Consider the following 11,277-nt stretch of genomic DNA (forward strand, 5'->3'; position numbering starts at 1 on the left):
TCATGTAAACACCATTCTATATAATCTATATCTATATCATGTAAACATCACTCTATATAATCTATATCTATATCATGTAAACACCACTCTATATAATCTATATCTATATCATGTAAACAGTACTCTATATAATCTATATCTATATCATGTAAAGACCATTCTATATAATCTATATCTATATCATGTAAACACCATTCTATATAATCTATATCTATATCATGTAAACATCACTCTATATAATCTATATCTATATCATGTAAACACCACTCTATATAATCTATATCTATATCATGTAAACAGTACTCTATATAATCTATATCTATATCATGTAAACACCACTCTATATAATCTATATCTATATCATGTAAACAGTACTCTATATAATCTATATCTATATCATGTAAACACCACTCTATATAATCTATATCTATATCATGTAAACAGTACTCTATATAATCTATGTCTATATCATGTAAAGACCATTCTATATAATCTATATCTATATCATGTAAACACCACTCTATATAATCTATATCTATATCATGTAAAGACCATTCTATATAATCTATATCTATATCATGTAAACACCACTCTATATAATCTATATCTATATCATGTAAACACCACTCTATATAATCTATATCTATATCATGTAAACACCACTCTATATAATCTATATCTATATCATGTAAACACCACTCTATATAATCTATATCTATATCATGTAAACAGTACTCTATATAATCTATATCTATATCATGTAAACACCACTCTATATAATCTATATCTATATCATGTAAACACCACTCTATATAATCTATATCTATATCATGTAAACACCACTCTATATAATCTATATCTATATCATGTAAACACCACTCTATATAATCTATATCTATATCATGTAAACACCACTCTATATAATCTATATCTATATCATGTAAACATCACTCTATATAATCTATATCTATATCATGTAAACACCACTCTATATAATCTATATCTATATCATGTAAACATCACTCTATATAATCTATATCTATATCATGTAAACACCACTCTATATAATCTATATCTATATCATGTAAACATCACTCTATATAATCTATATCTATATCATGTAAACACCACTCTATATAATCTATATCTATATCATGTAAACAGTACTCTATATAATCTATATCTATATCATGTAAACATCACTCTATATAATCTATATCTATATCATGTAAACACCACTCTATATAATCTATATCTATATCATGTAAACATCACTCTATATAATCTATATCTATATCATGTAAACACCACTCTATATAATCTATATCTATATCATGTAAACAGTACTCTATATAATCTATATCTATATCATGTAAACATCACTCTATATAATCTATATCTATATCATGTAAACATCACTCTATATAATCTATATCTATATCATGTAAACACCACTCTATATAATCTATATCTATATCATGTAAACACCACTCTATATAATCTATATCTATATCATGTAAACACCACTCTATATAATCTATATCTATATCATGTAAACATCACTCTATATAATCTATATCTATATCATGTAAACAGTATTCTATATAATCTATATCTATATCATGTAAACACGTGTCTTCTGACTTTTATGTGTCTTTAGAGACTTTGAGTCCCTGGACGTGTCCTCTGAGGAGGGAAATCTCAGGCTGGCATTGGAACTGTCCCGGCGTTTCTTCCGGATTGTCCCGGTGATGACGGAGGAGGAGCTGCTGGGCGGTCCGGACTCTCTCTCTATGGTGATGTTCCTGAGCCAGTTCTATCAGCGGCTGCACACAGCACCCCCTGCTGGTGAGTATCAGACCTGGTCCTGTTAGTCCATCTTCAAATCCAGATACTCCTCACATGTTTACTTCGTGTGTCCTGCAGGCGAGAACCTCCCCTCGCTGCTCAGCAGACTCAGTCCCTCGAGCAAGAGGAACCTAAAGGTGGACTACACACCCTCCAAATGTCTTTATTCTGCCAGGCTTCACATTAAAGGGATAGTCCAGCGAAAATTGACCCCAGGGTCTTCTTCTGCATGAAAACTGATCAAGTAAGCCCTCTGGAGAGTTTCTTTCCTCCATTCCATTCCATGGAAATCTAGTGAGTGTTGACACGGAGATGAAAGGGGTTGCCTGTAACTTACATGCAACCCCTTTCATTGGAATGGTACATCCAAAACATTCCTCCTTGAACTGAACTCCGGTGCATTCGATAATCGACTTGTGTGGACTTTCCTTGGAGAGGAGCCGGTATGGGGGGCAGCTGGTGAGTCTTGTAAAACAGTTCCTTTTAATAAACTTTGGGTTTGCAAACTACATTGCTGGTGCTCCCTTTTATGTGTAGGGACCCTAGTCATGCTACTGCAGAGGTTTGGTGCTATTTCGAGCAATGTTACTGGTTAAAAAATGCCGTTTCCGAAGCGTTCTGCACACTGCCCCGATCGAATGCACTGTAGGTCATTTGGGATATTAGCGTTGCTCCCAGTTCTTCTGGGCAAGCTCAATACTGGTTGATGAACGAGAGAAACTCTCCGGAGGGCTCACTGGATCAGCTTTCATGCAGAAGAAGACCCTGGGGTCAATTTTCGCTGGACTATCCCTTTAATGTCACTGTTGTCAATTATGAGGTGTTGACCCTGCCTGTCCCCATGTAAACCTGTATGAGGTGTTGACACTGGTGTCCTCATGTTGTCCGGTATGAGGTGTTGACACTGGTGTCCTCATGTTGTCCGGTATGAGGTGTTGACCCTGCCTGTCCTCATGTTGTCCTGTTTGTATGAGGTGTTGACACTCCTTGTGTCTGCAGGAGCAGAAAGGCCCTCTTGGTAAAAGGAGGAGTTCCAGTGCGGAGGGTCGAGATCTGCAGGTCGATTTTGGTGATGAGTCGCAGGTGGGTGGGGCCAAAGTACGTCAGCTGGCCAATCGGCTGCAGGCAAAGCTTGATAAGAACTCTACTTCCTGTTGGAGTCCAGCTTCTTCTTCCTCTGATTCACGTCTTCAGGTGAGGCTTTGTTCACATATCCAGCCTGTAACACCTCGATGTTACCTGTCCTGACTCAACCTGAGGCTGTCTGTGGTCCATCAGCAGCAGGAGGAAGAGGAGGAAGAGGAGGAGCTGTCCCCATCTGCAGATGGTCCCACTGATACAGCTCCGCCTAAGGCTTCATGGAAACCGGTAAACAGTAGAACCAGTGGTGTGAACAGTAGAGACCCAAATACCGCTTTTCCACCAATCCTGAGCTGGAGCTGGATATGCATCAGCAGCTCGTGTGACAGTCAGACAGTGAATACTTTTCAGTGAACACTGCCGTGAGTTAACAGGAGAATAAACGCTGGTGGACGAGCAGCACTGCAGCGCCGGTAAATGCCGCTGAACAACGGCTCTCTGGAGAGAAGCATCAGGTTGGAGAAGTAGTTCTTTAATTCAGTCTGGCCGTGTATGATTAAAAACTACACGAGCATCGACCCGACGCAGTGTTGTTGTTGTGAGCGGAGTGTGGGGGAGAAAATCAGCGACGTAAAACGCCATGCGGGTCATAATAGGGCACTTAAACGGTGGCGTCATGACGCAAACCACGACGCAATGACGCAGCTCCACTCGAGCTCCACTCGGCCTCTGAGCGGTGGAAACCCAAGGCGTGCTACAGACTAGAACCATGGATGTATAATAAGAACAGGAGACAGCGTTGGAGGTGGGGCCTCGTTCATTCCTATGAGAGCTGCTCATTAGTGCATGAAGACGAATCGGCTTGAAATTCTCGAGAGCAAAACCTCACAAATTTCCCATCATGTCTGGCTGTCAGAGGATAGAGCATGTGCAGTTGAGTTTCCCCGTAAGCCCCGCCCCCGATCTAACGCTCTTGGCTCACTAGAATGAATGGGGAGAGAAAACAACTGGATTCAGCTTTTAGCGCATTTTACAACTTTAGGGCCTAATGTTTTTAATAAGGGCTATAAAAGGGTTCATACTGGGCAGTTTAGGTAGATTTCTTTTTAAATCCACCGATTTACAGACGTCTCTTTCCCAATGTAAGTCAATGGGGAAAAGTCTTTCTGGGCCGGGGTGACGTCACGGACTGATAGGTTGCAGTACCCGGAGTTTGGCCACTACGAATATTTTCTCAAAGTCCGGAGAACTTCCTGGGGGCTTGGCTAGAACCAGAAAACTCCAGGAAAGCAAAAGATCGGATCTTGAACCAGATCCGGTTTGGTGGGAAAGGGGCAAAAGATATTGGTGCCGATCAGATCATAGTGCTTCCTGTCTGTCTCGCCTGTCCTTTACTAGTCCAATCCTGACCTGTCTTTCTCCCCTGTCTGTCTCACCTGTCTGTCTCTCAGAGGAAGAGGACCCCTCAACAGGAACAGATGAGTTTCAGGTTCAGAGAGAAGATCAAGTCTCAGGAGCAGGTACACTGCAGTGCATTATGGGTACTGTTGTTTACCTGTGTGTCTCTCCCCTGTCTGTATCTCACCTGTCTCTCCCCGGTTTCTCCCCTGTCTCAGGTGTGTGTCTTCTGTGGGGGACGGGTTTACCTGATGCAGCTGCAGACGGCTGAGGGTCTGTTTTTCCATCGCAGTTGCTTCCTGTGTTTCAGCTGCAGTGGCACCCTGAGGGGGGGGGGGCACAACTACGACCCGCAACTACGTGAGCACCTTGTTGTTGTTGTTGTTGTTCTCTTTAAATATCCATGATATAACGCTCCTCTTCTTTTGTGGTTTCAGGGAGGTTTTACTGTCTGCACTGTGACCCCCGCGTGAGGACCCGCCCCCCCCCCCACCGAGTGTCCATCGTAAGAGACTCTCGTCCAATAAAGTTTCACATCTAAAGTCTGTATGATCACAGGTGTGTTTGTTTTCTCCGTAGGTGTCTCTGGGCCCTCCCCTCTCGGGGCGCCGGCGCTCCTCAGGTGAGCCCCCCCCAGTTTATGTCTCACCTGCCCCCCTCCTGTTTCTCAGTCTATGGTGGTCTCTGAGCACCACCATGTGGCGGGCTTCAGTGAGTGTGTGTCTCTGTGTGTGTGTGTGTGTGTGTGTGTGTGTGTGTTGTGTGTGTGTGTGTCGGCAGCTGTTTCTGTGAGGGTGAGGGAAGAGAGGAGCGAAGAGGAGGATCCCCCCCACTGGACCAGAGAGGAAGAGGAGGAGCTGAGTGAGGAAGAGGACGAGGACGAGGAGGATTTGATGCATTATTTAAATTTCAGCCTGGAGGATGAGATGCACAAAGCCAGGTGGGTATGGAAGGTCATCAATGCCTGGATAACATAATATACCCCAACTGAAAAACTGTGAATGTTGTATTCAGTTCAGAGTCGGGGATGGGGGAGAGCAGCAGTGGGACTTCAGAATACAAAACTTCATGGAGTGAAACTCTGAAGGAACACTTTCGAGAGGAGGAGGAGGAGGAGGAGGAGGAGGGCAGTGAACAGGAGTCCAGTGACGGTGAGGGTTTGCATTGTGTTAAATCATTGCTTATTGACTTTATGTAATTGTTATTTATGTCCTCAGCCGAAGGAAGTGACTTAACAGCTCAGCCTGAGACCCCGCCCCAAGCACATGGCTCCGCCCCCGATGAGGACCTGTTTCCAGCCACACATGCCATTGTCATAGAAACCGCTCTCAGGGGGCGGAGCTCGTTTGACGCCATCACCCCAGAGCTGCCGCCATATAAGAGCGTGGGTTCAGGGACAGAGGGGGCGGGGATCACTGAGGCTCCACCCCCTCGACAAGTGAGAGGGGGAGGGGCCTCAACTCTGTGGAGGACGTTTTTTCCTGCCGACAGGGTGCAGGAAAAGACTTCAGCCAATCACAGGACAGCTACAAGTGATGATGTCATTGATAAACACCTGTCCAAACTGACCTCCGACCTCCAGAGGGTCTCAGTGAAGGAGAACCAGGAGAACCAGGAGGAGAACCACGACCCGCTGTACGTTCCTCACGCTCTGGCCTTCAAACGAGCATACGCCATTAAGGTACAGCCCCCCCCCCCCCCCTTACTCTGTAACCTGGTACAGCCCCCCCTTACTCTGTAAACTGGTACAGCCCCCCCTTACTCTGTAAACTGGTACAGGCCCCCCCCCCTTACTCTGTAAACTGGTACAGCCCCCCCCCCTTACTCTGTAAACTGGTACAGCCCCCCCCACTTACTCTGTAACCTGGTACAGCCCCCCCCCTTACTCTGTAACCTGGTACAGCCTCCCTCCTTACTCTGTAACCTGGTACAGCCTCCCCCCTTACTCTGTAAACTGGTACAGCCCCCCCCCCTTACTCTGTAACCTGGTACAGCCCCCCCCCCTTACTCTGTAAACTGGTACAGCCCCCCCCTTACTCTGTAAACTGACAGCCCCCCCCCTTACTCTGTAAACTGGTACAGCCCCCCCTTACTCTGTAAACTGGTACAGCCCCCCCCCTTACTCTGTAAACTGGTACAGCCCCCCCCCCCAACTCTATAAACTGGTACAGCCCCCCCTTACTCTGTAAACTGGTACAGCCCCCCCCCCCTTACTCTGTAACCTGGTACAGCCTCCCCCCTTACTCTGTAAACTGGTACAGCCCCCCCTTACTCTGTAAACTGGTACAGGCCCCCCCCCCCCTTACTCTGTAAACTGGTAAAGCCCCCCCCCTTACTCTGTAAACTGGTACAGCCTCCCCCCTTACTCTGTAAACTGGTACAGCCCCCCCCCTTACTCTGTAAACTGGTACAGCCCCCCCCTTACTCTGTAAACTGACAGCCCCCCCCTTACTCTGTAAAGTGGTAAAGCCCCCCCCCCCCTACTCTGTAAACTGGTACAGCCCCCCCCTTACTCTGTAAACTGGTACAGCCCCCCCCCCAACTCTATAAACTGGTACAGCCCCCCCTTACTCTGTAAACTGGTACAGCCCCCCCCTTACTCTGTAAACTGGTACAGCCCCCCCCCCCCCTTACTCTGTAAACTGGTACAGCCCCCCCCTTACTCTGTAAACTGGTACAGCCCCCCCCCTTACTCTATAAACTGGTACAGCCCCCCCCTTACTCTGTAAACTGGTACAGCCCCCCCCTTACTCGGTAACCTGGTACAGCAACCCTCCCCCCCCATAGTAAAATAGCATCTACCTGTTTCAGAGGCACTCCCTGAGGGCCGCCTTCCCCCCAAGACGGACCACTTCCTGCCCCCCTCTTGTGTCAGGGGGGCTGTTTCTCCCCCAGGAGCCATCGGTCCTCAGCATCAAGGAGGCGCTGTTCCTGAAAGGGGGGAGGGAGGAGGCGAAGGAGGTCAGGAGGCGGGTCAAGGGGGGGGGGAGGAGGAGACGGGAAGAGCTGCAGAGGCTGCACCAAGCTCAGGTGAGGTGGGGGGGGGGGCAGATATTGAAGATGAGGCTTTGAGACTTTCAACGTTTTTCTTGATTGTTTAGATGATCCAGAGGCAGCTGCAGCAGGTGGAAGAGAAGCAGAGACACCTCGAGGAGAGGGGGGTGAGGCTGGAGAGGGTCCTGAGGGGGGAAGCAGGTACTGTTCACTTCCTGTCTATATATCAAATACACGACGAAGGGTCTTCCTACTGTCTGAGGGTCTGTGAACAAAGGGTAGAAACACTGAGGACACTGTATGGAAGGTTATTAATGCCAGTAAAGCTCAAAATACTGAGAGTGCTGTATGGAAGGTTATTAATGCCAGTAAAGCTCAAAATACTGAGAGTGCTGTATGGAAGGTTATTAATGCCAGTAAAGCTCAAAATACTGAAGATTTTAACGCTAAAAGGGATTCTAAGGGCTGTGGATTAAATGTGTTTCAGATTATTGGGGCGACTCCTCCGACAGCGAGGACATGGAGCTTCACCTAGCAGGTACCGGACCCTAAATAAGAACACAACACCAGTTCTCCTGCACCAAAGAGACAGTATTGTAGTTAACTGATATACTCTTTTCAGGTCTGGGTAAACTGGACCGCCCGGCACTGATGCAGCAGTGGTTCCTGTTGGTCCAGCAGAAGAACTGCCTGCTCCGATATGAGTCTGAACTCATGATCTTGTGAGTACCTGACCTTCAAATCCTGCAGCACAACCAGGACTGTGTGGTTTACATACAGAAAGCACTGGTTCCTCTGGATCCTCAGGTGCAGCTTCAGTTGGTTCCTCTGGATCCTCAGGTCCAGGTTCTTGTTCTTCTGGTTCCTCAGGTCCAGGTTCTGTTGGTTCCTCTGGATCCTTATGTTGAGGTTCTTGTCCCTCTGGTTTCACAGGTCAAGGTTCTTGTTCCTCTGGAATCCTCAGGTCCAGGTTCAGTTAGTTCCTGGTCTGAGGGTTTTACCTGTGTTCCAGGGCCCGGGAGGTGGAGTTGGAGGACCGGCAGAGCCGCCTGCAGCAGGAGCTCCGAGACCGGATGGCCGTGGAAGGTGAAACCACTTCCTGTTCTTCCTTTTAGACAATAAAAAATGTATTAAGACCAGGTCCTCATGCTTTTATTCTGAAGGGCTAACCTTTATTACACCTTGATGTTTCTGCAGACCACCTGAAGCCAGAGGTCCAGCTGCTGGAGGAGGTTCTGGTCCTGCAGGAGATGCTAGAAGTGGTCCAGCAGAGAGACTCTCTAGTGGCTCTGCTGGAGGAGCACCGGCTGCATGGCAGGCAGGAGGACCAGGACCTGGAGGGGGTCCTGAGCCAGGGACTGGGTCTCACCTGGCCCTGAACCAGAGGATCATTACCTGGTTATCCTTTGAAGAGAGAGCCATGAGGAACAGAAAGTCCAGTTCTTCATTTGGACCCGGTCTGGCGTGGACTCTTGGAGCCAGACCGGCGGCATGTGTTTTATCTCCCTTAATAATTAAATAACTATTAAATTCATATATTTAAATCAGCTGTGGGCCTTACCTCCTCTCATCCTGCCATCTTTTCACTGAGAATAATAAATCAAATGTAATATTTGACGCTTTGTATGTTTTGGCTTACGAAGCCTCCATTGCCAAAGTAGAGACTCTACATACTGATATACACCTGAATATCAGCGGGAGAGGACTCTTTAAAGTGGAGACTCTACATACTGATACACACCTGAACATCAGCGGGAGAGGACTCTTTAAAGTAGAGACGCTACATACTGATACACACCTGAACATCAGCGGGAGGGGACTCTTTAAAGTAGAGACTCTACATACTGATACACACCTGAACATCAGCAGGAGAGGACTCTTTAAAGTAGAGACGCTACACACTGATATACACCTGAACATCAGCAGGAGAGGACTCTTTAAAGTAGAGACGCTACACACTGATATACACCTGAACATCAGCAGGAGAGGACTCTTTAAAGTAGAGACACTACATACTGATATACACCTGAACATCAGCAGGAGAGGACTCTTTAAAGTAGAGACACTACATACTGATATACACCTGAACATCAGCAGGAGAGGACTCTTTAAAGTAGAGACGCTACACACTGATATACACCTGAACATCAGCAGGAGAGGACTCTTTAAAGTAGAGACGCTACATACTGATATACACCTGAACATCAGCAGGAGAAGACTCTTTAAAGTAGAGACGCTACATACTGATATACACCTGAACATCAGCAGGAGAAGACTCTTTAAAGTAGAGACGCTACATACTGATATACACCTGAACATCAGCAGGAGAAGACTCTTTAAAGTAGAGACGCTACACACTGATATACACCTGAACATCAGCAGGAGAGGACTCTTTAAAGTAGAGACTCTACATACTGATATACACCTGAACATCAGCAGGAGAGGACTCTTAACAGTAGAGACGCTACATACTGATATACACCTGAACATCAGCAGGAGAGGACTCTTTAAAGTAGAGACTCTACATACTGATATACACCTGAACATCAGCAGGAGAGGACTCTTTAAAGTAGCGGCGCTACATACTGATATACACCTGAACATCAGCAGGAGAGGACTCTTTAAAGTAGAGACACTACATACTGATATACACCTGAACATCAGCAGGAGAGGACTCTTTAAAGTAGAGACGCTACATACTGATATACACCTGAACATCAGCAGGAGAGGACTCTTTAAAGTAGAGACGCTACATACTGATATACACCTGAACATCAGCAGGAGAAGACTCTTTAAAGTAGAGACGCTACATACTGATATACACCTGAACATCAGCAGGAGAGGACTCTTTAAAGTAGAGACACTACACACTGATATACACCTGAACATCAGCAGGAGAGGACTCTTTAAAGTAGAGACTCTACATACTGATATACACCTGAACATCAGCAGGAGAGGACTCTTTAAAGTAGAGACGCTACATACTGATATACACCTGAACATCAGCAGGAGAAGACTCTTTAAAGTAGAGACGCTACACACTGATATACACCTGAACATCAGCAGGAGAGGACTCTTTAAAGTAGAGACACTACACACTGATATACACCTGAACATCAGCAGGAGAGGACTCTTTAAAGTAGAGACTCTACATACTGATATACACCTGAACATCAGCGGGAGAGGACTCTTAACAGTAGAGACGCTACATACTGATATACACCTGAACATCAGCGGGAGAGGACTCTTTAAAGTAGAGACGCTACATACTGATATACACCTGAACATCAGCGGGAGAGGACTCTTTAAAGTAGAGACGCTACATACTGATATACACCTGAACATCAGCGGGAGAGGACTCTTTAAAGTAGAGACGCTACATACTGATATACACCTGAACATCAGCGGGAGAGGACTCTTTAAAGTAGAGACACTACATACTGATATACACATGAACATCAGCGGGAGAGGACTCTTTAAAGTAGAGACTCTACATACTGATATACACCTGAATATCAGCGGGAGAGGACTCTTTAAAGTGGAGACTCTACATACTGATACACACCTGAACATCAGCGGGAGAGGACTCTTTAAAGTAGAGACGCTACATACTGATACACACCTGAACATCAGCGGGAGGGGACTCTTTAAAGTAGAGACGCTACATACTGATACACACCTGAACATCAGCGGGAGGGGACTCTTTAAAGTAGAGACGCTACATACTGATACACACCTGAACATCAGCGGGAGAGGACTCTTTAAAGTAGAGACTCTACATACTGATACACACCTGAACATCAGCGGGAGAGGACTCTGTAAAGTAGAGACTCTACATACTGATACACACCTGAACATCAGCGGGAGAGGACTCTTTAAAGTAGAGACGCTACATACTGATACACACCTGAACATCAGCGGGAGAGGACTCTTTAAAGTAGAGACGCTACATACTGA

The 11,277-nt window shown here is 46.0% G+C and overlaps 1 protein-coding gene across 1 annotated transcript in view; it reads left to right on the forward strand.

Moving 5' to 3' along the window:
- Nucleotides 1–8,935, forward strand: part of LOC134879534 (protein-methionine sulfoxide oxidase mical3b-like) — a 30,777-nt gene extending 21,842 nt beyond the window's left edge. The window contains exons 12-28 of the mRNA XM_063906085.1: nucleotides 1,661–1,848; nucleotides 1,927–1,985; nucleotides 2,848–3,042; nucleotides 3,127–3,216; nucleotides 4,380–4,448; nucleotides 4,545–4,686; nucleotides 4,764–4,831; nucleotides 4,906–4,948; nucleotides 5,107–5,266; nucleotides 5,341–5,477; nucleotides 5,544–6,007; nucleotides 7,138–7,356; nucleotides 7,428–7,521; nucleotides 7,808–7,858; nucleotides 7,943–8,042; nucleotides 8,254–8,406; nucleotides 8,518–8,935. Of these exons, the coding sequence (XP_063762155.1) occupies nucleotides 1,661–1,848; nucleotides 1,927–1,985; nucleotides 2,848–3,042; nucleotides 3,127–3,216; nucleotides 4,380–4,448; nucleotides 4,545–4,686; nucleotides 4,764–4,831; nucleotides 4,906–4,948; nucleotides 5,107–5,266; nucleotides 5,341–5,477; nucleotides 5,544–6,007; nucleotides 7,138–7,356; nucleotides 7,428–7,521; nucleotides 7,808–7,858; nucleotides 7,943–8,042; nucleotides 8,254–8,406; nucleotides 8,518–8,842 (2,557 nt within the window). The 3' untranslated portion in view covers nucleotides 8,843–8,935. The remainder of the gene's footprint in view (nucleotides 1–1,660; nucleotides 1,849–1,926; nucleotides 1,986–2,847; nucleotides 3,043–3,126; nucleotides 3,217–4,379; nucleotides 4,449–4,544; nucleotides 4,687–4,763; nucleotides 4,832–4,905; nucleotides 4,949–5,106; nucleotides 5,267–5,340; nucleotides 5,478–5,543; nucleotides 6,008–7,137; nucleotides 7,357–7,427; nucleotides 7,522–7,807; nucleotides 7,859–7,942; nucleotides 8,043–8,253; nucleotides 8,407–8,517) is intronic.
- Nucleotides 8,936–11,277: the final 2,342 nt, after the last annotated feature.

Source organism: Eleginops maclovinus, chromosome 17 (assembly GCF_036324505.1).
Source record: "Eleginops maclovinus isolate JMC-PN-2008 ecotype Puerto Natales chromosome 17, JC_Emac_rtc_rv5, whole genome shotgun sequence".
Lineage (NCBI taxonomy): Eukaryota > Metazoa > Chordata > Actinopteri > Perciformes > Eleginopidae > Eleginops > Eleginops maclovinus.